At 38.8% G+C, this 27,931-nt stretch overlaps 2 protein-coding genes and 2 pseudogenes across 3 annotated transcripts; 1 reads left to right on the forward strand and 3 right to left on the reverse strand.

The window, feature by feature from the left end:
- Positions 1-796: 796 nt before the first annotated feature.
- Positions 797-27,152, reverse strand: LOC131792179 (von Willebrand factor A domain-containing protein 5A-like). Of its 2 annotated transcripts, XR_010718157.1 has the most exons (4): positions 25,815-27,152; positions 24,401-24,518; positions 20,259-21,725; positions 797-1,452 (listed from the first exon to the last, which is right to left on the reverse strand). XR_010718157.1 is itself a non-coding variant. In XM_059109557.2 (3 exons), exons 1-3 carry the CDS (start codon positions 27,032-27,034, stop codon positions 20,502-20,504), a joined length of 2,562 nt encoding a protein of 853 aa, XP_058965540.2. In that variant the 5' UTR covers positions 27,035-27,152; the 3' UTR covers positions 18,504-20,501. The 2 variants fall into 2 exon arrangements, 1 of the variants encoding a protein (XP_058965540.2); XM_059109557.2 differs by lacking the exon at positions 797-1,452 and having other exon boundaries at positions 18,504-21,725.
- Positions 1,447-11,171, reverse strand: LOC131792074 (von Willebrand factor A domain-containing protein 5A). The gene is made up of 3 exons (XM_059109439.2): positions 9,861-11,171; positions 8,452-8,569; positions 1,447-2,866 (listed from the first exon to the last, which is right to left on the reverse strand). The coding sequence occupies exons 1-3, from the start codon at positions 11,168-11,170 to the stop codon at positions 1,685-1,687; spliced, it is 2,610 nt and encodes an 869-aa protein (XP_058965422.2). The 5' UTR covers position 11,171; the 3' UTR covers positions 1,447-1,684.
- On the reverse strand, positions 5,165-6,034 carry LOC136282197 (von Willebrand factor A domain-containing protein 5A-like; annotated as a pseudogene).
- On the forward strand, positions 12,125-15,731 carry LOC131792017 (uncharacterized; annotated as a pseudogene).
- Positions 27,153-27,931: the final 779 nt, after the last annotated feature.

Below are 27,931 nucleotides of genomic sequence, written 5' to 3' on the forward strand. Positions count from 1 at the left end.
GAAGACTCCTTGTCACATTAGGAAATTATTTCGCAACACTACTTATATAAACAAAACAACAGCATCACACCAAGTATTTTTTACTAACCACGGAGAGTTCATGTCGCCAGTAAAAGAGAAACTATTTCTATATTGGCTTCTTACAAGCATGTTTAATTTTTTTTTTTTTGGGTTTTCTTTTTTGGTTTTTTTTTTCTTTTTGGTTTTCTTTTCTGGCTTTCTTTTCTTTTCTTTTTTTCTTTTTTTTTTTACAACCTTTCATAAAAATTTGAATAAATTGTTCACTACTGCTAAGATGCTAATCGGGAAAATTTGTTTAACAGTTAAGAGCTTCTTTAGTTGGTGATCAATTCCTTTATTCTCGTGACCTTAATGTGCGATTCAGGGGTGATATTATAGGGAGAAATTAAATGCTATTTCGTAAGATTTCAATTATCGCGTACAAAAGAGCCTATCAAATGCTCTTTTCCTAATCCACCATTAGAGGAAATATCAAAAATTACTGGTGACTGTTCCCAGTCTCCAGCCGATCATCACTTTCTCGCTTCAGAGGTAACGATTAGGAATGGTAATTAACCCTTTACATTCTGACATTAAAATTCATATTCTCCACACTGTTCTCTTTACATTTTCTATGGTTTTGAAAAGAATTAGTGATCATTTCCAATATTCTCATGACCATTACATTCAATTCAAGAGATACTGAAAGGAGAAATTAGAAGTCAGTCACTCGTTTGAGTGAAAGGGTAAAATCTTTCAATAATTGAACGCATACAAGTTTCGCACATTATTCACTTTTCAATCTTTATTTCAAGACTTAATGCCAGTTAACTTCCTATTTATTTAGAGGGACACTACAAGTATAACATGTATGACAGAGCTACTCAATTAATTTGATTTAAAATTGTGAAAATTTTCGTCCTTAATTCGTTTGCCTATGCATTACGTTAAAGTAACTTTACACGCCAACTGCGGTATATTTGCGGAACTCTTTTGACACTCGAGAGTAAAAATTCCCACAATTCACAAAAACACGACAAAGTATTCTCACTACATTATAACGCCTGCTGAATTATTCTTTGTCAAAGGTGCGAGACTAAAGACTGAACGACTGAGAGAAAACCAGTGGGTTTCTTGGCCCCTTGGTAATCTTAGTCCCTTTCGTTATGTCGCTTCTGTGCAAGTTACCACAGACTGGCTCCCTCGCACAGGCCATGAAATAGCCTTAAGCTGGTTGAAAATAAGCACTACTTAACGACGAAACGAGCAGGAAACGAGCAGGAAACAAGCATGGTACCGATTTTTCTCTTTGTTTCTTTAGATAATTTGAAAACAAGTTGGTAAAAAAAATCATCAGAATCACCGAGTTCGCACTAAACATTGGTATACGTAAATCATCATACTAATGATAAACTAACTGGGAATCTTGCCTCTGATCCAAAATTGATCGGCCTACTAACAAGAAAATTTCCGTCCCTATCCGGCCAGATCAAACATAGTCTATTTTTTCTTTCATTCTATTCTGATGGGATTTGAGTCAGCACCACGACAAACCTGGATTAACGGGTAGCCTACGTTTAGCTACTAAAGTAATGACGCGAGTTAGGTTTTGCGTTCTACATCAAATTCATGTCACTAAGGTAATTGTGAAAAAGGTGTAAAATACTGGTAATTATTTATCTGGTTACAGTCCAGTATTGACCTGAACTCCCACTGCGGTTGCTGCACTCTCTAGCACTTGATCCAGTGTTAAACTCCCCGGGAGATTCTTTTTCAGATATTTTTTGCCTTTCTCAGCGATCATTTCCCATTCATCTTTCTGATCCGAGTACTTCCCCATCAGCAGCACCAGAGCCAGGGCGGTGGCCCATATCAGCTTTCCTTCAGCTGTGTCAGCTGCAATCTCTTTTGAACATCCTTTGATCAAATCACTTCTACTTACATCGCACAAGGACGCCAGCTGATCTGTGAGGTCCCACGACCCTGACGCTTTCTGTAATGAAATAACTGACAAGGCAGACCGAGCACCTTTCTTTTTCTGGTTGTTGGCAGAAACTTCACGAACAGGAGCTTCAGGAGCTTCAGAAGCCTTTCTGCATAACTGTTGAAACATTAAAGGCCATGTAGCAGTTTGATTGGATGACCCATAACCCTTCTGGTTGTGAGTGGAAACGAGAGGAGCACCATGGTAGCTTGCCTTGGTCATTTTTGGCCATTTCATTTTTTTTAGAGGAGGTGGACGAGCTCCAGATGAAAATCCGGCTGCCCACGGAATGTTGGCAGACTGTGTTCTCGTTCTTGTTGCTTGTCTCCTATCAGCCGCAGACGTAATCATTGAGGCAAAGTTGGCCACTCGTTTTCGAAGCGGTCCAGATACAGGCTCACGGCTGTCTTTGTCAACAGCCACAAACGACGTTAACTTTGATACAACATTGGCCGACTTGCTGATGCTGATAACATAGCTCTTAGCTTTCTCAACCCTTGGCCCACTGTCGCCCAATTCATTGACGTCACCTTGTTTTTCTTGAATAGAATTCTTGGCTGCTAGCCAATGAAGAAGGATTCTTCCTTCGGTTCTTGCATCTCTATCCCAGCTGTCTTCTGTGGCGGGGGATGCAAACTGAATGATATGATCCACTTGAGCATCATTTTCTGCGTTACCTTCGAGTTTCACTTCATTCACTCCGCTACCGCTTTTTTTGTTTTCAGACGCCTTCAGAACGCCATAAACCACAAGCCTGTCTCCACTGAAAAGCGGAGGAAGAGACGAGGGGATCTGCTGCACAGTCCAGTCTTTTTCTAGTTTCCAGATTATGCTCACATCTGTGATGACAGGTTGCCGGGCTCGCTTTAGTGTCTTTATTACCTGTTAATTTAAAGTTGAAAACTGCCTCAGTCTAAAAGCACCCATCATTTCCCAGCGTTTTTACTATCGTGTGCAATAGTACTAATTAATCTAGGTGAATATGCAGTAGCTCTCCACGATTCAACACCAAAAAGGTCTTAACGAATAAATCAACGGCAAAAAAAAGAACATCACGAACCCCATCCACACCAATCTGGAAATTTTGAAGAAACAATCTTGGCCAACGAGGCCTTGAGGAGAAATTTAAAAAAAAAAAGAAACAGTGAACTTCCTACTGTGTGGTCGGCTGAAAATCAACGTCCTTCGCAAAACAATGACACTCGAATTAGACTCATAGTTTGCGAATCTAGTAAAGAAATCGTAGGTGCAGGTTTTAATTAGCACTAAGGAAGAAACGTGAGTCAGAGCCTGAACAAATGTAAGTTTCGCACACTTTTCTCGTTTCCAAAATGTGCTTCTTCACTTTCAATTTATTTATAGGAACGTTACATGCGTTTATAACATCTCTAATTAATTTTTCTCATTAAAATTGAGAAAATTGTTCACTTAACTACGTTAGACTACGTAACACGTTAGAATTACTTTACACATCGACCGCTGTATATTTGCATAGCTTTTTTAACGCTTACGGGGAAGAATCCTACAATTTACAAAGACACAACAAAGCCTTCGCAATTAATTCGAATAAATTATTATGCCTCCTAAATATTTTACTTTCAAATGTGTTAGATTTCCATCTCAGTAATTGAAGTTTTCCCAACGGCGTCTGTAAATTATCACTGATGCTAAAAACACTCGCAAAAGCTTCCTGAGGTGTAAAAACAACAACAACAGCAGCAACAACATCTCCAGAGCCTATGTGAAACTTTTAGCTGGTCGAGACGAAAGATTGAGCGGGTGAGATAAAATTTGCAAAGATCATCACCCCTCAGTAATCCTAGTGCCCTTCTTTCTTCTCTGTAGCCTGCTTCGCTTTTTTGCAAATTACCATAAACTGGTTACCTGGTACAGGCCATAGATAGCCTCGAGCTAGTTGAGGAAGGAACTTGCTACACGACAAAACAAGCAACGAACAAGCGTTATACCAATGTTTGTCGTTTTGCTTTAGATCTTTTCAAAACAATTTGGTAAAAAAGTCATCTGAATTCTCGGGTTAGGAAAGAGCACTTGTACGCCTCATACTGAAAACTAATTTAATTGAGAATCTTACCACTAATTCCAAACAGGTCGGTCGGACAGGTCTACGAACAAAAAAAATTTAATCATTAACCCTAATTGTCCGGTTAGATCAAATAGAGTCTAGTTTTTTCCTTTTCCTGATGCAAAATATGAATCAGCACCAAGCATACTCGGTCTACCGGCCGGCTTAAGGTTAGCGTCTTCAGTAGTTAATTGAGCAATGTTTTACATCAAATTTGTGCAAACGACACTGAGGTAATTGTGACATATTGAAATAATGGAAATATTTGGCCAGCCAGTCACAGTCCAGAAAGAACCGGAACTTCCACTACAGCTGCTGCACTCTCTACCACTTGATCCAGTGTTAAACTTCCCAGAAGATTCTTTACCAGACATTTTGTGCCTTTTTCAGCGATCATTTCCCATTCATCTATCTGATCCGAGTAATTTCCAATCAGCAGTACCAGAGCTAGGGCGGTGGCCCACATCAGCTCTCCTCCAGGTGTGTCAGCTGCAATCTCTTTTGGACATGCTTTGATCAAATCACTTCTATTTGCATCGCACAAGGACACCAGCTGATCTGTGAGGTCCCGAGGCCCTGACGCTTTCTGAAATGAAATAACTGACAAGGCAGACCGAGCACCTTTCTTTTTCTGGTTGTTGGCGGAAACTTCAGGAACAGGAGCTTCAGGAGCTTCAGAAGCCTTTCTGCATAACTGTTGAAACAACTGTTGAAACATTAAAGGCCATGTAGCAGTTTGATTGGATGACCCCAAATGACTTGTCATCACTTTACTGTCACCTTCCCCATCGACAACAGTTTCAGGTGCCGCTAGACCTACTGATTTTAGAGCTGGATAAGAACATGCTGCTTTATCTCCTTTTCCTTTCTTCAGTGAGCCCCCAAACAACGAAGAGAAGAATCCTTTTGAATGAGCGGACATCTCTCCAGAAGGAAGATGGGGAGGTGCTCCGAATGCACTTCCGCCTCCCAAAATGTCAACTTTTTTCGTCTCTCCCGAGGGATTTACGCGCACTAACAGTCTTATTCGCAGCCGTTCTTTTGATGTGTCACGGTGGCTCTTAAAGCTGATCCTCCTCAAGGCGTGTCTGAGCCATTCAAAGACCAGAGTTAATTTCAACTCCAACTGTAGCTGCTGCAGTCTCCAGTATTATAGCGACAGTGACAGTTGAAGGAAGATTCTTCTTCAGCCATTTTTTGCCTTTTTCAGCGATCATTTCCCATTCATCTTTCTGATCCGAGTATTTTCCCATCAGCAGCACCAGAGCCAGGGTGGTGGCCCACAACAGCTTTCCTTCAGCTGCAACAGCTGCAATCTCTCCTGGACACCCTTTGATCGAATCATATCTGCTCACACCGCACAGGGACACCAGCTGTTCTGTAAGGTTCCACGACCCTGACGCTTTCTGTAATGAGATAACTGACCAGGCAGATTGAGAACCTTTCGGTGGTGAGATAACATCAAAAGTTAAAGGTTCAGCCGCAGCTGTGATTTCTAGTGATGTTTTAGTCAGTGCTGCTGCCTTTGTTTTCTTTCGTGACCCTCCAAACAGCGAGGAGACGAATCCTTTTGACTTGATATGGGATTTTCTCGTAACTGCTGTGTTTTTGCTCTTTTTACCTTCAGAGTTAAAATAACCCGAAACATTTCTTCTTCTTTTTCCCTTTGCCGAGCAAGTTCTGGAGTTGTTTTCATACTTGTGAGACGCCTGCGGAGCCTGCGAGGTGCAGCTTTGAACGTATGCGTCGTGTTGGAGTTGCGACGGAACATCCCAAGTCCTGCCAGTGCTGTGAATAATGGAGTTCATCGGACCTGGCACAGGCTGACGGCTTTCTTTATCAACTACCACAAACGAAGTGAACTTTGATACTACATTTGTTGATTTGCTGATGGTGATTACGCCAGTTTTTTCTTCTTGAAACCCTTGGCCAAGTTTGAGTGATTCATCGAGACAGGGAAATCTTTCTCAAATTTCACCCAGGAGCTCTCCTGGTGCGTTGAATTGCAAAGAGAATGCAACCTAAATATTCATTTTTATGCACGTCGTCTACTTTATTTCGTTTGAACTCCTGTCAAAAACAGTTTCACATACACCGTGTATACCGATAATTTTAATATTTAAGTTAAATATACCAGAGTCATTCTTTGCTGAACGAAATTAAATTACAAAAATTTGGTTTTACTGTATTTTGGCATCCTGCTACTAACAGTGCATGGAAGCCCATAACAAAGCTTTCTTGATGACACATATAGCACAACATTTCTTCTTTTTCAAGCTTGTAAAATTAAAAAATTAAATAGTAATAAAAATGACAAAATTTGGGATTTACAATTACCAAGAAACACATTTACATACAGTATACTAATTACCATATTACTTTCAGACAAGAGCAGTGAATATATTCCAGTAACATAAAATATCACAATAAATTGAGATGATATAATATGATTAGAGTTAAGTGGAGTAATAATTTTATCAAATCTGTACAGTTCATTCATTTAAAATGTAGTTCACACCTTTGCACTACTGTGTCACTTCATTTTAGGAGGTTAAGTGCATAATCATGATAAATTCAACAGCTTTAAGAAGGTCTTTGAGTAAGTTCCTAGCTGTGTAGTTTGGTAACGATTAAACTACTGCATGTCTGAATTCAAATCTACACCAGCAATGCCAGTTGTGGTGATCTTCCTTGGACCAGTAAGTCATTTTCATAAGTACTGTGTATCCAACACCATTCTTTGCAAGATAACAAACTTTGGCCAGCCTTGAGGTGAGTCAGTGAATATTTAGACTACAATTCTTAAAAACAAGCAAATGTACAGCAGAAAAAGGAAAATTCATATCTAAATTTGTGACAGAAAGATTTCCTTTGCATTAAGCAAAGATGCCAACCCCTTGAAATCTGAAAGTCTCTTCTGCATTAAACCAAAGTGTAAAAAAAGGACAAAATTACACCAAAGTACAAAGATACATGTACAATTCTCCTTGAACAGAGCAACAGATTTTCCTACTTTTGTGTAACAAAATCCTATCTGCCAATTCTTTGACAGATATGATTGAAGGAAATGGATTCATCAATTATGCTTGACTCTTCAACCCATTAGAGTGACTGGCATCTAGTTTCTCCTTACAATACCACCATGGAATCAAACATGAAGGTCAAGAGAAGACAGGAAATGATCACGAACTTAAGAGCCTCTTGATTCTTAAACAAATTCTTCTTGCTAGTACCTTACAAAATATATAGAGAACAGTATGGAGAGAATGCATACTGATGTTAGGGTGAGAAGGCTTAAATAAAACATTACACGAGACTACCAAGTAATGCATGTCATGCCCTTTTCTATTTTCACCAATCATGTAAAACACTTAACAATAAACATATAAATATTAATTTAATGCACCCTTACACTTTGCAACAAAATATAAAACTTATACCACATTTTTTTAGTATTAATGTTACAAAATATAAAAGTTGTCATTTGATATAATTCACAACTGGGGATATTTAAAAATATGTTGTTTTGAAAGATGTAAAACTTGGCATTAAGACAAGTAGGTCATGCAGTATCAATTGTACTCAAATAATCCTGTCATGCCATAAGGCATTCTAGAGTGCAGAGAACAGCAACAACAGAGTCCTGTCATGCAATAGGGCATTCTAGAGTGCAGAGAACAGTAACAACAGAGTACTGTCACCCAATAAGGCATTCTAGAGAGCAGAGAACAGTAACAACAGAGTACTGTCACAAAATAAGGCATTCTACAGTGCAGAGAACAGCAACAACAGCAAAAAGAAACTAGAAAGTGATGACCCAAAACTCCTCCAAGGTTTTAATGGAGAATGGCTATTGAAAGTCCTTGTCAAAGAGACCAAAACAGAGTATACATATGTCAAATATTTTCACGAGATTGTCATGTGTAAGTAACCTTTAAAGTACATAGCTTTCAGAAAGACAACTACTGCAACAATCACTTCAAGAAAAAAACAGTGCCATCATACACTGTAAGCCTTCAGTAAGCTTACATAGAAGTCTACTGATGTGCCAAAAAGATGCAAACTTTTAACTACAGCTGTATAGCCTCCCACGAAAAGACACTTCTCCTTCCCTTTGCTCAGTACAGAAGTAGTCAGCATGTGTCTTCCATCTTCAGTATCTAATGCTTTGTTAATTTACACAAATGATGAGCATAATGAACTTAATCATGTTGGTGATTATAAGTGTCTGTAAATAAAATATTAAATTCTCTAACCCAGGAGGTGTAAGGTTCAAAAGACAGTTCAATGGTTCTGGTTCTCACTCAAGTTGTCTTTAAAATTATCTACTGATCATGGAGGTTTGACTATGACAAAACAGATTTCAAGTAAAATAATTTCATACCTTGGCCTGCAACCGGTCTTCCCTGGCTGTGACAAACTCTGCAGTCCCCTTCCCCACTCTGGCAACTCCTTTGACGAGTGCAGTTGATGCACAAGCCCCAATGCCAAATGTAAAACACCTACAATAATTGAACACAATTGAATCATGAGAAAATACTCTTCTTCGGAACCAAGTCAAGAGGAAAATTTGTTGGGAAAAGGGTAGGCCTTATATTACAAGTCCAAAATGTGTTTATTTTCCGGTATTCCCCACAAATTTTCATTAAAATTTTCAACACTCTCACAGTTTATTTCTTTACAACTGATTGCCAAAAAAGTGAGAGACTATGCCCTCTGACAGGAACCAGAAGGTCATTCTGCAGGAGTGTAGCAGATTATCCTTACGACCCTCTAGCTGGGAAAAATCATTGATATAGAGAGGTACTGATAAAACCAATTTTTTTTCACCATGAGATATCAATACACCTGTAATAACCAAAGTCTTTACACCAAATACCAAGAATTCATGCAGGATGATGTAATTAACCCTTTAAGTCCCACTAGTGACCAAGAAAGAATTCCTCCTTACACTATCAGTACAATATCAAGCAGACAAATAATGAGAATAAAGAAAAACATCAATTAGTGGATTATTTGTTGATCCAATTTCAAATTCTCCAAACTAACATCATATGAATTATATGGGAGACACTAAGGAGAATCAATAATGAGATCTTGGGAGTTAAAGGGTTAGGACTCATGATGGGAAAAAAGATCTTAAATGCCTAATACTACATAAAATCCCTAACAGACCTACATGTACTAATTCCTATGTTTTCCAGGTAAGGTACAGATTATACTGTTGGCCTAAAAGTCCCAATTAAAGATTAAAACACATTGCAAAGTGCACTGAGGTATGTGGGGGGGGGGGGGGGGGAGGGAAGGGGAGGGGAGCAGGGTGCATCCTGTGTACTAAACCAAGTGTATACTCCACCTATTATTTTTCCTCCCCTGATTGTTTTTGCTTCTTGCACACAAGCCAGAGCTTTTCATTCAAATAAAAAAGTCCAACCACATATAATTTTGCCAAGCATGATCGTGATGAAATGATTTGAAAAGACAACGAGACTGAATGTTTGTCAAACTAATGTTATGCTGCTCTGGTAATATCATTGGCACTTAAATGTGTGTGGGAGAGGGGGGGCAGAACTGCTCTTTTTTGCACTTGAGGGGGCTGTAGTCTCCCTGTATCCCATCCCACCTCCCCCCCCCCCCCCACTCTGCTGCTTATTTTATTGCACTGAAAAATTAGAAACAGTCAAAATTCTACATAGAATCACTACAAATTAATATTGTGAAATATGGAGATAAAACATTTCCAAAGAAGCAAACACAAGAACATTTCAAATAAAAAAGAACAAAAATGCATACCTGGCGCTGTTGGAGTGCTTTTGGACCAAACTTATAACCTGCTGAGTATTTCCAACCTCACCATCGGTCAGGAGAAACAGCTGTCTTGGGTGACCTTTAACCAGGGGCTGAGAAAACACCCACTGCAAAGGGGAAAGGATTTCGGTTCCTCCGAGATCGGCTTCCATGCTCCCAGCAAGATCGGTGGCTTTCTTTAAATTCTCGTCATTGTACAGTACACTTTTATCGAACAGTGTCTTGTAGCTGCTTCCAAAACCAACAACATTAAAATAACAACCGTCCGGCAGACTCTTAATGAATAGAAGGAGTGTTTCCCGAGCGCTGTCATTCTTACTTCCCCACATGCTCCAACTGCGATCAACCACAAACACAAATTCGCCCTTTTCCGACGACTCTGAGGTTTTGAATTCTGGGAAAAAATTCAGCATGACGACAGGACTTGCCATGAATCCTTCTTCGTCTTCCGTTCCTTCTGTTTTCACTCCTCTCTCTACGATTGCTTGCGGTTTAAAAGGCTCGCTCGTCAAAATGTGTACCTCTACGTCTTTGTCAAACGTATGCGCTTCTGCGAGCGTTATACTGGCTTGCGTTGCATCGCTCTCGTTTATCTCGACCTTCAAAGTGTTAGACGAAGAAGTAACCTCGCTGATGGAGGAAATAGCTTTCACTTTCATCTCAAACTCGAACCCGTATGGCGATGAAACGGCGGCTAATCGTGGAACTTGTGCGCTCAGACTGGGGGCAGTGTCTTGAGGAGTGTACCTGGGATTTAACACTGTTGGCAGCACGAACACGACTCGACCTTCGGATTCGACGGCAAGCTCTGTCACGAACCGCAGCTCGACGACAGCCTCCTTCTCCGGCGGTAAGTTTCCAACGCTAATCTGAAAAATGTCCGAGCTTTCTTCCAGCAGAAACGCGCTGTGACCGCTACTAATGGCATCGTCATAGGTATCTTGAGCTTCTTGCTTCTCTTGTACCTCTGCCACGATGGTTCGACCATCGATTGTAGCTTGGAATCCACACACAGCTGCCTGTTTATCCAGAGGAAAAATAAAAATTGCCTCAATGGGATTGCTCTCCTTGTTCGAGTATTTCATCGTTGCCAACACGTGTGCTGTAAAACCCTGCAAGTCGACTTTAATCTTGATGCTCTCCAAAGGAACTCTCGAACCATTCTCTTTTTGCACAAGGCCAAATCTTCCAGCCATTCTCGAACTATTCGCTGACAAATCGAAAGCTCCAGTGCAAATAGTTCTCAATTTCCTTGTTTGATCCTTCTTAAGCTTTTTATTCTCCAGCTGTGACATTTTTGGTTTCAACGTCACTTTCCTGACGTCATGTAAGTGAAAATTAGGTTTGTCAGGCTTTTTACCGTATTTGCATTCTTCATATAAAAAAATCTTTGCACTTTCTTTCCCTAGACGAACTTAGCTAATGATATAAGTAATTGTACTTTGTTATTGATATTTTGTTGAGATAAAAATTAAAATTCGCCACCCAAAACATCCGCGTCACTTAGATAACGTATTGCGTTACATAGTGTTACTGTTGTGTAACACTTGCTTACCTGGTGATTTCGAGTCACTGATAAATGCATGAGTTCAGCAAAAGTTATTTCGCCCCATGTTCAGAGATGAACTTTCGAAAAAGTATCATAAAAACAAGTCCTTCGCGTAGATTTTATTTTTAAAAAATGACGAATTGAAAATTGTTTCAGCTGTTTCGGAGTGATCAAGTTTCGCACGTGTAAAAATTGGGTGTGACAAAATGATAGAGCAAAGTTTTCACACAAAAATTACACGGTGGTTCGTTGCTATGCGATTTCCTCCCACAGCGTCCCTGTCGTCACGTGATCCAACAGGCCTTTGTTGTTTTCGCGTTCGATGGCTCAGTAGCGGTGGAGATATTGAAATTCGCTGCTCGGCAATACAATAAACAATATGAATACATTTGCATCTTACACAGTTGCCCAACATTCCAGTTATGGCTTTCTAATAATAAAGCTTGCATACGCTTCCGTTTGGTAACGAAAAGCGAGTTTTACTCAGTCCCTTTCTGAGACAAATTCCTGGTTTAAACGCTAGCTAAAAAGGTCAAAATCGTTACTTTCAGGGGTAGGTATATTCTTCCCATACTAAAGTATGTTTTTGATTTCGGGACCCCCCCTTAGGATTGTGTTTTCAAGGTGAAATCGTTTAAGAATGTGAATTTGGCGCGTTGTGAGGGGGAAATCCATCCTGGGTAATTTTCTATTCTCGTTGTATCCTACCTGGAGCAACTTCAGAATACCCCGCAACTCATTTACATGTCATTGAATAAGAATAGCGTGTATTATGTTACGCCTCGATCTTCAAAGCCTCCCGACACATGTAAGTGAGGCGGACCAAAGTTGCGGGGTATTCTGAAGTTTAGCACCGTAAATTTGTACATTTTAAACCCCGATTTTATCGAGCGCTCGATGCTTCTTTCTGGCAGCCATATTGGATTCTCTACAGATCGCCGATCGTTGTGTATAATTACGGCAGTGAAAAGACCATTCGAGGAAGAATCTTCGTATGGCCAGCAATTTTTCAGGGGATAAACGGGACGATAGGTAAGCAAAGCAATTCTGAACGTCGAATTTGCGTTTGTGTGGTTATGTTGAATAACTTAAATTTCTTGCTCACTTTGCAGTCGAAAACGCAGAAAATACAGTAAGCCTGATTCTCACCAAGGACGCTGTGATTCTAGTAGAACTTTTCACGCATTCTGGAAGAGTTCATCTTCACATGTAGCTTTGAAAAGAAAAGGAGAGTTACAAGAACAAAACAAAAGGCTATCACAGGACATTGAAGCCAAAAAGGCTCGGCTGGATGAATATGGTAATATTATAACTTTGAGTGTTTTCGAAACGTGCAAAAGATTTCATTTTTACCACCATGCTACTCTGAAGTTCGAACGGAAAATTAAGTTATGTATGTACAACATTCTGTTCCTTTAGTATTTTACTTACATGTGATTGCAAAAAATGTTGAGATCTAATTCCTCTGTTTGTTTTTTTTTGGTTTTTTTTTTAAGAGGGACAAATACAAACTTCTGTTGCTCAGAAAGGTGCAGTAGAAGAAGAGCTAAAAAGCCTTCAAAAGAGTGTGGAAGAAAAGGAAGATCAAGTAAAGCAACAAGAGGAAAAAGTAACACAATTAAATGAGCAATATCACAAATTTAAATCTCTGCTTGAACAAAAAGGCTTTTCAGTAGCTAGGAGAAAAAAATGCCAGTACAACTTATGATATGATTACAAATGTCAATTCCAGCACTAAGTACAGACGAAGACAGGAGACAAAAAATGTATTAGAATTTATTCATGGGGGAAAAGAAGGGTCAATATATGGGGCTTGGGGTTATATTTCATCTACTGCTGACAATCAAACCATGGACAAACTGATTTCTGGACTTAAACGAGGGAAATATCTCCAGGGTCTGTTTGACAAGACAATGAAAGGGTATCAAAATTCAGATGAGGCTTTGAAACAAGCTGTTTTTATGAAGTACCAGAACTTTCTGTCTGGCAGAAAGTATGCCCTTGTCTGCAAAACTCAGTCTTCAGTTTTTGATCCAAACTCTGATCTATGGGTACCCCGTAACATAAAATGTTTAGGTTTGGACTTAAGGGTGCCAAATATAGCTATTTCTGACAAATGGGAGGAGAATTTTGTGAGAAGTCTTGACATTGGTCATGTTAATCAAATTCCCAATGCACCGGGTGTTTCCAGAACAATAACTGGGTTGGTGTTTATGATAATTGATCTGCACCTTAGACTTCCCTATTTATTCCGTAAGCTAATTTGTTTAATGACAACATAAATCATTTCATCATGCAATTTTCTGATGATGGGACCCCTGAGTCAAGTCAGCTAACCATGTCAATTGGCAGCCTAAAATCATGGAATTTTGGGGACAGTGTGAGAAGCAGGGATTTCCAGTACATTTTACATTGTGTCATTCAAGGGGAGAAAGATGAGGTGTTGCAAAGTATCTGGAAGCAACACACTGATGAAATGGAAATGTTAGAGGGTAATGTATTTGTTGTTTCTAACAAGCAGTGTACTGTAGAGTTTCAGCCCAGTGCTGATATGAGCTGGCAAAGCTGGGCTAACAATGAGTTAAATCAAGCTGCCACTTACCCATCTCCTTATGCTAACGTAAGCAAAGGAAATATGTGTACTATGGGTGCCACTATTGGGATGGGGGAAGAAGATTTATTCAAACCTTATACTCTGGAGGTCAGAAATTCCCATGTTAAGAGGGTAAATGAGTTTATGATTTCCCTGCCATCTTCCCTGAGTGAAAAAAATCGCCATTCTAGAAAACTACAGTTCATGGCAGAGAATGGAATTCGCCAGTTAGGCACCCCCCGAATTGGAATTTTTGCAGAGCGGCAGCACCCAGAGCCTATCCACTGTGAAATTAATGCATGGCAACATGTGTTAAATATCATATACAGGGTAGCAGCACAAAGAGGTGTTTTTACCAAATTTATTGATATATTAAGTGCCTCAGCTGTAGAAAGGAGAGCTGATCAAGGAAATGGTAATGGGAATAGAAAATCACAAGTTTATGTTCCACATAATGATGGTGCTGGAGAACGATCTACTACGGTTGATTTTGTTAATGCCTCTAACCAAAAGTTTGTATGTGACCTGGACAATGCACTGTCAAGTAACCATAAGGAAGATTTTGGTGAACTTGGTTGTGGGTTGGGGTATTTAGCTTCTGTGATTAAGGATCACTATAATGATGAGGCTCAGAGGCACAAGAAGCTTCCAGTACGGTTGATAGGAGACCAGGCCATTGCTTTGGCAAACTTTTCTTTTAGGCTCATTGATGCCCTTAAAGTCTTAGATGAATCCCCAGCCCAGAAACTAGAAAGATTAGCCTTAGGAAAAATTGCACAATTCCTTAGGAATGCTGGGGCTCTTTTTAACAAAATTGAAGTTAGCCCTTCCTACCTTGGTGAGCTCACAGAATTTTGTACACTTTATTTTAATTTATATGCATTATTTTTTCATCGAATGTTAATGTAACTGTGTGGACAATAGGGTATGCCATACCATATCATGCAACTAAACTGAAATTTACAAAGTGGGTTATGGTATAATATCATTACAGACAAAGGAGGCTAAACATTCAGGGGTTAAAAATGACTTGGATTTGACAAACAGATCCAATACAACAACTGAAAAAGGGAAATGGTGGCAAGTCATGAGAGCTAATTATGTAAGAGCATTTTATTTGCCAGAACATCAACCAATGCCAAGTTCTTATACTTCTCACTTTAAGTCTCGGCTTCCTTCTCAGCTAAATTCAAGCAGCTTTTGCAATTGTGGAAGAGAAAAGGAAATAAATGATTATATATATGAGGTATGTGTAGATGCCAGGGTGACTGTCCAGTGTGCAGAGGGACAGCAACTAATACCTGAAGTACCTTCATCATTAAAACCAGTCCTATGCTCAGTATGTAATGAGAGATTTCCTGATACTGTAACATACCAGGCTCATAAAAGTGTTCACTTATGCAGCAAAAAGCCTGTTGGTCCAGTTACAAATAGCCGTAATCTAAACCCTAGAAATATGAAAGTGACCTAAAAATGGAGTTGCAAAGTAGGCAATTAAGCACTAGTGGAAACAAATATGTTCTTATTAGACGCCTTGAGGGTACATTAGCAAGTGAGACTATATAGAATAAGACTTTTCACTGTCAATGTATCACCAGAAAGCTCCATAATCATATTTTATTACCATTTATAAAGTTTACATAAGTTTACTTTTTAACCAGGTAAATTTTAACTGCAATGTCACCTAAGATTATTTATCATTGAAGTTGTAATAAAATTTAAAATAATATATTTTACACACCAGATGGAAAGCTCCCTGTGATTTCGGTTGTTAACTGAAATGTTATTTTCTAAGAACATCCTGGCCTTCGAATCTCGCCGGCGAAAATACTTTCTCCACTGCTTGTATACAAGATATAAAGAACTTTACAAAATTAACTAACAAGTTACAAAAAATAATAAATAGGGAATAATACATAGGCGCGCGTAGATATGGAATTAATCTTCGAGTGTTTAACTCGATAGCTCACGAGTGAGCGCAGTGAACGAGTGAGATGTCGAGTTGAACACGAGAAGAGAAATTCCATATCTACAAGCAACCATGTATTATTTTGTTTATCGTATAAACACAATAGCCCTTTTCTGGGAAGAAAATCCGACCTCATTAATGAATGCAAATGAAAAAATGAATTGACTATCCTCGAATAACAATCGTAGAGTGCGTTGGCGCTGACTCTTAAGATGGAAAATGCTTTGAATCATGATTACAAAAACTTCCATATATACGCGCGCCTATGTATGATTCCCAATGTATTATTTTTTGTAACATGTTACTTCATTTTGTAAAGTTCTTTAAGTCTTGCTGAGGGAATATAAAATAATTAGCATGCTATCGCATTTCATTTCGTGAGATGGTTGATTATACATGGGACCAGGGAGAGTAAGATTTCAGGGGGAGGTAGAGGTTTCGTTCGATTCTCGTATTTCGTGTACGTGCCATGTTGTCGTTTCGCCTTATTTTAGACATTTATGCCTTGTTTTAGATGGTTTTAGATAGTTTGCGAGTGGTTGTTGATGTTTTTGAGGTGGTTGTAGGTGGTTGTTGAAATTTTTGAGGTGGTTGAAGATGGTTGTAGGTGGTTTTAGGTGGTTTTAGGTCGTTCCTTGTTTTAGTACTTACGTGGAATACTAATGGAATTACCGCAGCAACGAACCACCGTGTTATTACCACTTTTTATGATGACTTGGTAATATCTTAAGAATGTGTAACGTGTGGGTTGGTAGCTGTCGCACCACGTACACATAATTGATATCATAAGTAAGACTTTGCCTTCAATAGGACGACATCAGACATCACGTCGATAGACATGAGATCAATAACCGAGTAAATATTTGTCTTTATTTTCGGCGCAAAATGGAAATTATTTTTTTAATAGAAAAAATCCGAGCCCCAGATGGGAAATTAATGGAAATTAATTTCAAAATACAGTGCTCAAAATATCGATGAGATTCTCGTGGTAAAAACACTTCGCTCAATATTTCTAACGCTCAAATAATTTCCCCTCGCAGATATGAAACGATCGGTGCCAGCTAAGCTGTCATTCTAAGTTCATCACATTTTCTCATATCTGTACCAAGGACTATATTTCATGAAAGTATGAAGAAAGCCGAGAGAAGTGTAGACACAAAAGCGCTACTCCAGTTGTGTAAAGGGCTGATAACACTATCGAACACTATATCCAAGCATAAATCGCTATCCAGCGGATAAGAGTGAACATTAACCTACTTCTCTATATTTCAACAAAGGATTTTTCGGAGTTTGAGTAGCAAATGAGCGCGCGTCTTCAACACCTGTAACTGTTTTAGTATTTACGAAAATTCATTATCCACAACCGTTTAAAGAAGTTCACAGAAATCGATTCGCGAAGCGGTGTCTCAACTATCCTCGCTTTTTATGGGTATTCATCTTCACCTATCTCCACTACTTATTATAATAAATTGAATACATTCTATAAATAGCTCTTATTACACTAGTAGAAGACATTTTTTGCAACCGCCATTCCATGAAGATCAAACATGAGTACTGTATGCATTTGGATTGCATATTAAGCATGTCGTTTATGCAACTGAGACCATTCCTAAATAATAGGTTTTTCTCAGCTGAAACTGTAAATTTAACGCCAACAGTGTCGTTACTGAAGCGGCATGGAGTTTTTTTTGTTGAGCTCCGTTTATTTACTAAATATGAGGGTTTTGATGGGGTTAACCGTTAGCCTTAAAACGTCGAAATTTCAGCCATGTGGGGTGAAAATTGACAAATATTAACCGTTGGTCACAAAAAAGTTAACTGTGACGGAAAGAAATTAACCATGAGCCGTAAAATGGCCGAAAATCTTAATCGTCAGTCGTAAAAGCCATCATTCCATTATGACTGTTTTATCTGTGCCTTCTTTTCTTTGTAGGTTTCAATAATTTAAGTCTGTCCTGTACCTGGGTGAATTTAGCGCCATAAGTGTTTTCTTGAAATAACGAGGGTGGTAAACTTGTTTCTTTAATTTTGTATCCTAAGTATTTGAAAATTCTATGATTAAAATCCTTATTTTCAATAAAAATAATACGTTAAAATGTAGTCATACAGTTTTTTCTACATAAAAATGAAAGTATCTAACTCGCACACCGGTAATGGCTCATGTCATAGCATTTCAACGTACATACTTATCTACCTCGAGTCTACCTATTCCCGGTTAAAATGAAAAGTTTCTGTCTTGGTTACCGCGCATGGTAATCTTGACAAGATATATACACTTACCTGTACATTTCATCGCTGATCTCTTACATTTCTCTCCTTTCTCAGAGACCACTTTCAAAACTCCTATGCAAGTTGTCAGGAGAAGCCTGATTTTCACGTAAAAGTCAAGCAAAAGACGAATTCATTTGGTGTCCAAGAAAAATGTGACAGAGATATAAAGCATTAGAACGCTTAAATTAATAGCTTCTCGATAAAAGAAAATACTATATGTATACGTTCAATGCTGTTTGTGTTTTCGAATATTTAATAACATTTTATTTCAGCGAATAAGAAACGAAAATGAAACACCAAACTTAGCGAAATCTATCGTTTCCATCAGGCAGAGTATAAGCCTTCTCTCATAAATGTTTCTTTAAACATTTTTGCCTGTGTCTGCAAGTAAACATTACATTTGTTGACACAGTTAATAATGAAATTTTAGCAATAAAACTACTAAGCTATGGAACAATCTTGACTCAACTATAGATGTCGTTATCGTCATCGCTATCGGTATTGATGTCGTTATCGTTGTCGCTATCGGTATTGATTTCGTTATCGTTATTGCTGTCGCTACCGTTATCGCTATCGGTATTGATTTCGTTATCGTTATTGCTGTCGCTACCGTTATCGCTATCGGTATTGATTTCGTTATCGTTATTGCTGTCGCTACCGTTATCGCTATCGGTATTGATGTCATCATTATCGCTAACGGTATTGATCTCGTTATCGCTATCGGTATTGATGTCGTCATCATTATCGTTACCGCTAACGGTATTGATGTCGTTATCGTTATCGCTATCGGTATTGATGTCGTTATCGTTAGCGTTATCATTAACAGTATCATTGTCGTTATCTTCACCGTTATTGTAATCGCTGTCGTCATTATTCGGTTAACTTTCTATTTATTTAGAGGGACGTTGCATTTACAACGTGTATAACAGTGCTACTCAATTAATTTAAGTCAAATTGTGAAAACCTTCCTAAATTCGTTAGCCTAAGCATTACACTCCAACTGCCGTATGTATGCAGAACTCTTAAACACATGAGAGCAAAAATTCCTACAATTCCCAAAAATTCGACAAAGTATTCTCATTACATTATAACGCTTGCTTAATTATTCATTGTCAAAGGTGCGAGACGAAAAAATGAACGACTGAGAGAAAACCAGTGGGTTTCTTGGCCCCTTGGTAATCTTAGTCCCTTTCGTTATGTCGCTTCTGTGCAAGTTACCACAAACTGGCTCCCTCGCACAGGCCATGAAATAGCCTTAAGCTATTTAAAAATAAGCACTGCTTAGTATAGGTAATCACATGAGGCCAAGTACTATTAAGGATTAACTGCACGAGAGTTTTCAAAATTTTCCAAAATTGCCCGAGTCGCGAAGCGACGAGGGCAATTTGGAAAATTTTGAAAACTCAAGTGCAATTAATCCTTAATAGTACGAGATCTCATGGGATTACTTGTTTATCAATAAAGGGCAAAATTTATACGAAGGAAAATCACGTGCGCAGTCTATTTTTATCTTTCGCCCACTTTTCAAAAATTCCTTTCCAATAGCCTGTGCTTCGTTTTGTGTTTTTGTTTTCACTTTCGCATTTCAAAAGTTCAATTAATTCGTCGTCCGCTTCAATAAAACGACAAGCCATTGTTGCAACAAAAACTTGATAACAAATTTCAAGATAACGAACCGTTGCTATGCAACGGATTAGCCAATCATTAACAGGTAATCATGCCCTCTCTTGATTACTAAAAATGCCCTCGATTAAGAAAAAAATGCCCTCTCTCTCAACCAATCAGCGCTCAGTAATTTTTCCCTTTATTGATAAACGACGAAACGAGCAGGAAACAAGCATGGACCGATTTTTCTCTTTGTTTCTTTAGGTAATTCTCAAACAAGTTGGTAAAAAAGTCATCTCAATCATCGAGTTAGCACTAAACATTGCTATACGTAAGTCTTTATACTAAAATAAAAATTGAATTGGGAATCTTGCCACTAATCCAAAATTGATCAGCCGGATCGGCCTACTAGCAAGAAAAATTCCGTCACTGTCCGGCCAGATCAAACATAGTTTATCTTTTTTTTTATCCCAATCTGATGGGATTTGAGTCAGCACCACGACAAACCTGGACTAACGGGCAGCCTACGTTTAGCTGCTGAAGTAATGAAGTGATTAAGGTTCTGCGTTTTACATCAAATTTATGTCCATGAGGTAATTGTGAAAAAAAGATTTTAAATAGTGTTAAATATTTATCTGGTCACAGTCCAGTATTGACCCAAACTCCCACTGCGGTTGCTGCACTCTCTAGCACTTGATCCAGAGTTAAACTCCCCGGGAGGTTCTTTTTGAGCCATTTTCTGCCTTTTTCAGCGATCATTTCCCATTCATCTTTCTGATCCGAGTATTTTCCCATCAGCAGCACCAGAGCCAGGGCGGTGGCCCACAACCGCGCTCCTTCGGCTGTGTCAGCTGCAATCTCCTTTAGGCATCCTTTGATCAAATCACTTCTACTCGCATCGCACAAGGACACCAGCTGATCTGTAAGGTCCCAAGACCCTGACGCTTTCTGTAATGAAATAACTGACAAGGCAGATTGAGAACCTTTCTTTTTCTGGCTGTGAGCGGAAACTGGAAGAGCACTATAGGAACCTATCTGCATATCTGTTGGAGGATAAAAGGCCATGTAGCTTCCACTCTCACCTTCCACCTTAGCTTCAGGTGCCGCTAGACATACTGATTTTAGAGCTGCATGGGAATGTGCTGCTTTTTCTCCTTTTCCTTTCTTCAGTGAACCCCCAAACAGCGAAGAGAAGAATCCTTTTGACTGAGCAGACACCGCTCCAGAAGGAGGAGGGGGAGGTCTTCCAAAAGCCTTTCCGCCTCCCGTAACATTAGCCGCTAAACAAAAGTTTTGTGGCCCGCTTAGGGCGAGTTTCATACCAAGTTGCATTGATTCAAGGTTGACCACTTGTTTTTTAAGCGGTCCAGATACAGGCTCACGGCTGTCTTTGTCAACAGCCACAAACGACGTCAACTTTGATACAACATTGGCCGACTTGCTGATGCTGATAACATAACTCTTAGCTTTCTCAGACCTTGGCCCACTGTCGCCTGATTCACCGACATCATCTTGTTTTTCTTGGATGGAATTCTTGGCTGCTAGTTGATGAAGAAGGATTCCCTCTTCGGTTCTTGCTTCTGTATCCCAGCTGTCTTCAGTGGCAGGGGATGCAAACTGAATGATATGATCTACTTCATCGTCATTTTCTGCGTTACCTGTAAGTCTCACTTCATTCACTCCGCTGCCATTTTTTTTGTTTCCAGACGCCTTCAAAACGCCATAAACCACAAGCCTGTCTCCACTGAAAAGCGGAGGAAGAGACGAGGGGATCTGCTGCACAGTCCAGCCTTTGTCTAGTTTCCAGGTCATGCTCACATTTGTGATGACAGGTTGCCGGGCTCGCTTTAATGTCTTGATTACCTGTTAATTTAATGTTGAAAACTACTTTAATCTAAAGCCACTTATTATTTCCCAGCACTTTTACTATCGTGTGCAATAGTAATGTTTACGTTAGACAGTGTTTCTTGTGTTTGTTAGTAGGAATCGACTTCATTTTGGTTTGTGAAGATGCAGTAGCTTTCCACGATTCAACATCAACGGCAAAAACAGGAACATCAAAAGCCCTATTCACACCAATCCGGAAGAATTTCAATACAGAAACTTAGACAACGAGGCCTTGGAGAGAAATTGATAAAAAAATGCCACCGACTTCTAGGACGGCAGGAAATGAACGTCGTTCGCAAAACAATGATGCTAGAGGTTTACTTACAGTTTTCAAATCTAGTCGAATAATCGTGGGTGCAGATTTTAATTCTAAAGAAAAAGTGCAGTCTTGAAGCTACACTGTTGAAACTAGAAGATGGTTTATAACAAGGAAAAAAAGATTACAAAACAATAAATTAAAAATTTCCGTTAAATTTATTACAATGATCAACAAGAGAAATGAGAGAAACGCCAGTTTTTTCTTCTTGAAACCCTTGGTCAAGTTTGAGTGATTCATCGAGACAGGGAAATCTTTCTCAAATTTCACCCAGGAGCTCTCCTGGTGCGTTGAATTGCAAAGAGAATGCAACCTAAATATTCATTTTTATGCACGTCGTCTACTTTATTTCGTTTGAACTCCTGTCAAAAACAGTTTCACATACACCGTGTGTACCGATAATTTTAATATTTAAGGTAAATATACTAGAGTCATTCTTTGCTGAACGAAATTAAATTACAAAAATTTGGTTTTACTGTATTTTGGCATCCTGTTACTAACAGTGCATGGAAGCCCATAACAGAGCTTTCTTGATGACACATATAGCACAACATTTCTTCTTTTTCAAGCTTGTAAAATTAAAAAATTAAATAGTAATAAAATGACAAAATTTGGGATTTACAATTACCAAGAAACACATTTACATACAGTATACTAATTACCATATTACTTTCAGACAAGAGCAGTGAATATATTCCAGTAACATAAGATATCACAATAAATTGTGAATATATAATATGATTAGAGTTGAGTGGAGTAATAACTTTATCAAATCTGTACAGTTGTTCATTTAAAATGTAGTTCATACCTTTGCATTACTGTGTCACTTCATTTTAGGAGGTTAAGTGCATAATCATGATAAATTCAACAGCTTTAAGAAGGTCTTTGAGTAAGTTCCTAGCTGTGTGATTTGGTAACTATTAAACTACTGCATGTCTGAATTCAAATCTACACCAGCAATGTCAGTTGTGGTGATCTTCCTTGGACTAGTAAGTCATTTTCATAATTACTGTGTATCCAACACCATTCTTTGCAAGATAACAAACTTTGGCCAGTCTTGAGGTGAGTCAGTGAATATTTAGATTACAATTCTTAAAAACAAGTAAATGTACAGCAGAAAAAGGAAAATTCATATCTAAATTTTTGGCAGAAACTGCCTCTTGATTCTCAAACAAAGTCTTCTTGCTAGTACCTTACGAAATATATAGAGAACAGTATGGAGAGAATTCATACTGATGTTAGGGTGAGAAGGCTTAAATAAAACATTACACAAGACTACCAAGTAATGCATGTCATGCCCTTTTCTATTTTAACCAATCCTGTAAAACACTTAACAACAAACATATAAATATTAATTTAATGCACCCTTAAACTTTGCAACAAAATGTAAAACTTATACCACATTTTTAGTATTAATGTTACAAAATATAAAAGTTTTCATTTGATATAATTCACAACTGGGGATATTTAAAAATATGTTGTTTTGAAAGATGTAAAACTTGGCATTAAGACAAGTAGATCATGCAGTGTCACTTGTACTCAAATAATCCTGTCATGCCATAAGGCATTCTAGAGTGCAGAGAACAGCAACAACAGAGTCCTGTCATGCAATAGGGCATTCTAGAGTGCAGAGAACAGTAACAACAGAGTACTGTCACCCAATAAGGCATTCTAGAGAGCAGAGAACAGTAACAACAGAGTACTGTCACAAAATAAGGCATTCTACAGTGCAGAGAACAGCAACAACAGCAAAAAGAAACTAGAAAGTGATGACACAAAACTCCTCCAAGGTTTTAATGGAGAATGGCTATTGAAAGTCCTTGTCAAAGAGACCAAACAGAGTATGTGTCAAATATTTTCACGAGATTGTCATGTGTAAGTAACCTTTAAAGTACATAGCTTCAGAAGGACAACTACTGCAACAATCATTTCAAGGAAAAAACAGTGGCAACATACACTGTAAGCCTTCAGTAAGCTTACATAGAAGTCTACTGATGTGCCAAAAAGATACAAACTTTTAACTACAGCTGTATAGCCTCCCACGTAAAGACACTTCTCCTTCCCTTTGCTCAGCACAGAAGTAGTCAGCATGTGTCTTCTATCTTCAGTATCTAATGCTTTGTTAATTTACACAAATGATGAGCATAATGAACTGAATCATGTTGGTGATTATAAGTGTCTGTAAATAAAATATCAAATTCTCTAACCCAGGAGGTGCAAGGTTCAAAAGACAGTTTAATGGTTCTGGTTCTCACTCAAGTTGTCTTTAAAATTATCTACTGATCATGGAGGTTTGACAATAACAAAACAGATTTCAAATAAAATAATTTCATACCTTGGCCTGCAACCGGTCTTCCTTGGCTGTGACAAACTCTGCAGTCCCCTTTCCCACTCTGGCAACTCCTTTGACGAGTGCAGTTGATGCACCAGCCCCAATTCCAAATGTAAAACACCTACAATAATTGAACACAATTGAATCATGAGAAAATACTCATCTTCAGAATCAAGTCAAGAGGAAAATTTGTTGGGAAAAGGGTAGGCCTTATATTACAAGTCCAAAATGTGTTTATTTTCCAGTATTCCCCGCAAATTTTCATTACAATTTTCAACACTCCCACAGTTTATTTCTTTACAACTGATTGCCAAAAAAGTGAGAGACTATGCCCTCTGACAGGAACCAGAAGGTCATTCTACAGGAGTGTAACAGAGAGTATACTACCCTCTAGCTGGGAAAAATCATTGATATAGAGAGGTACTGATAAAACCATTTTTTTTTTTCACTATGAGATATCAATACACCTGTAATAACAAAAGTCTTTACACCAAATACCAAGAATTCATGCAGGATGATGTAATTAACCCTTTAAGTCCCACTAGTGACCTAGAAAGAATTTCTCCTTACACTATCAGTACAATATCAAGCAGACAAATAATGAGAATAAAGAAAAACATCAATTAGTGGATTATTTGTTGATCCAATTTCAAATTCTCCAAACTAACATCATATGAATTATGTGGGAGACACTAAGGAGAATCAATAATGAGATCTTGGGAGTTAAAGGGTTAGGACTCAGGATGGGAAAACAAAAAAGATCTTAAATGTCTGAATACTACATAAAATCCCTAACAGACCTACATGTACTAATTCCTATGTTTTCCAGGTAAGGTACAGATTATACTGTTGGCCTAAAAGTTGCAATTAAAGATTAAAACACATTGCAAAGTGCGCTGAGGTATGTGGGGGGGAGGGGGGGGGAGGGGAGGGGAGCAGGGTGCATCCTGTGTACTAAACCAAATGTATACTCTGCCTATTATTTTTCCTCCCCTGATTGTTTTTGCTTCTTGCACACAAGCCAGAGCTTTTCATTCAAATAAAAAAGTCCAACCACATATAATTTTGCCAAGCATGATCCTGATGAAATGATTTGAAAAGACAACAAGACTGAATGTTTGTCAAACTAATGTTATGCTGCTCTGGTAATATCATTGGCACTTAAATGTGTGTGGGAGAGGGGGGGGCAGAACTGCTCTTTTCTGCACTTGAGGGGGCTGTAGTCTCCCTGTATCCCATCCCACCTCCCCCCCCTCCCCCCCCACTCTGCTGCTTATGTTAATGCACTGAAGAATTAGAGACAATCAAAATTCTACATAGAATCACTACAAATTAATATTGTGAAATATGGAGATAACACATTTCCAAAGAAGCAAACACAAGAACATTTCAAATAGAAAAGAACAAAAATGCATACCTGGCGCTGTTGGAGTGCTTTTGGACCAAACTTATAACTTGCTGAGTATTTCCAACTTCACCATCGGTCAGGAGAAACAGCTGTCTTGGGTGACCTTTAACCAGGGGCTGAGAAAACACCCACTGCAAAGGGGAAAGGATTTCGGTTCCTCCGAGATCGGCTTTCATGCTCCCAGCAAGATCGGTGGCTTTCTTTAAATTCTCGTCATTGTACAGTACACTTTTATCGAACAGTGTCTTGTAGCTGCTTCCAAAACCAACAACATTGAAATAACAACCGTCCGGCAGACTCTTAAGGAATAGCAGGAGTGTTTCGCGAGCGCTGTCATTCTTGCTTCCACTCATGCTTCCACTGCGATCAACCACAAACACAAATTCGCCCTTTTCCGACGACTCTGAGGTTTTGAATTCTGGGAAAAAATTCAGCATGACGACAGGACTTGCCATGAATCCTTCCTCGTCTTCCGTTCCTTCTGTTTTCACTCCTCTCTCTACGATTGCTTGCGGTTTGAAAGGTTCTCTCGTCAAAATGTGTATCTCCACGTCTTTGTCAAACTTGTGCGCTTCCGCGAGCGTTATATTGGCTTGCGTTGCATCGCTCTCGTTTATCTCGACCTTTAAAGTGTTAGACGTAGAAGAAATCTCACTGATGGAGGAAATAGCTTTCACTTTCATCTCAAACTCGAACGCGTATGGCGATGAAACGGCGGCTACTCGTGGAACTTGTGCGCTAAGACTAGGGGCACTGTCTTGAGGAGTGTACCTGGGATTTAACACTGTTGGCAGTACAAACACGACTCGGCCTTTGGCTTCGACGGCAAGCTCTGTCACGAACCGCAGCTCGACGACAGCCTCCTTCGCCGGCGGTAAGTTTCCAACGCTAATCTGAAAAATATCCGAGCTTTCGTCGCTCTCTTCCAGCAGAAACGCGCTGTGACCGCTGCTAATGGCATCGTCATAGGTATCTTGAGCTTCTTGCTTCTCTTGAACCTCTGCCACGATGGTTCGACCATCGATTGTAGCTTGGAATCCACACACAGCTGCCTGTTCATCCAGAGGAAAAATAAAAATTGCCTCAATGGGATTGCTCTCCTTGTTCGAGTATTTCATCGTTGCCAACACGTGTGCTGTAAAACCCTGCACGTCGACTTTAATCTTGATGCTCTCCAAAGGAACTCTCGAACCATTCTCTTTTTGCACAAGGCCAAATCTTCCAGCCATACTCGAACTGTTCGCTGACAAATAGAAAATTTCCTTCGTAAAAAAATATAACGCTTTGCGCTTGAAAGCTCCAGTGCAAATATTTCTCAGTTTCCTTGTTCGATCCTACTTAAACCTTTTATTTTCCAGCAGTGATATTTTTGGTTTCAACGTCACTTTTATGACGTCATGAAAGGGAAAAAAGGTTTGTCAGACTTTTTACCGTATTTGCATTTTTCATAAAAAAAATATATTTACACATTCTTTCCCTAGACGAACTTAGCTAGTAATATAAGTGATTGTTCTTTGGTATTGATATTTTGTAAAATAAAAATTCGCCACCCAAAACACACGTTATCTTAAGTAACGTATTGCGTTACATAGTGTCACTGTTGTGTAAAACTTGCTCTCATGGTGATTTCGAATCACTGATATATGCATGAGTTCAGCAAAAGTTATTTCGCTCTATGTTCAGAGATGAACTTTCGTAAAAGTAAAGAATAAAAACAACTCCTTCGTGTAGATTTTATTTAAAAAAAAATGACGAATTGAAAATTGTTTCACCTGTTTTAGAGTGATCAAGTTTCGCACGTGGAAAAATTGACGTGACAAAATGATAGAGCAAAGTTATTACCACTTTTTTGTGATGACCAGGTAATATCTTAAGAATGTGGAACATGTGGGTTGATGGCTGTCGTGCCACGTACACAGAATTGGTATCACAAGTAGGACTTTGCCTTTTACGACGTCAGACACCACGTCGATAGACATCTCATCAATAGCCGAGTAGATATTTGTCTTTATTTTCAGCGCAAAATGAAAATTAATTTCAAAATACAGTGCTCATAATATCGATGAGATTCTTGTGGTAAAAACACTTTCCTAAATATTTCTAACACTCAAATAATTTCCCCTCGC

This window comes from Pocillopora verrucosa, chromosome 7 (genome assembly GCF_036669915.1).
Source record: "Pocillopora verrucosa isolate sample1 chromosome 7, ASM3666991v2, whole genome shotgun sequence".
NCBI classification, from domain to species: domain Eukaryota; kingdom Metazoa; phylum Cnidaria; class Anthozoa; order Scleractinia; family Pocilloporidae; genus Pocillopora; species Pocillopora verrucosa.

Bases quoted from the DNA above. Each gene is read 5' to 3' on its own strand.
- LOC131792179 (XM_059109557.2), bottom strand. From the start codon at position 27,034: ATGGCTGGAAGATTTGGCCTTGTGCAAAAAGAGAATGGTTCGAGAGTT. The intron at 24,519-25,814 runs GTATGCATTTTT...CAATTATTGTAG, and splicing joins AAGCACTCCAACAGCGCCAG to GTGTTTTACATTTGGAATTG. The intron at 21,726-24,400 runs GTATGAAATTAT...TTAAATTAACAG, and splicing joins AAGACCGGTTGCAGGCCAAG to GTAATCAAGACATTAAAGCG.
- LOC131792074 (XM_059109439.2), bottom strand. From the start codon at position 11,170: ATGTCACAGCTGGAGAATAAAAAGCTTAAGAAGGATCAAACAAGGAAA. The intron at 8,570-9,860 runs GTATGCATTTTT...CAATTATTGTAG, and splicing joins AAGCACTCCAACAGCGCCAG to GTGTTTTACATTTGGCATTG. The intron at 2,867-8,451 runs GTATGAAATTAT...TTAAATTAACAG, and splicing joins AAGACCGGTTGCAGGCCAAG to GTAATAAAGACACTAAAGCG.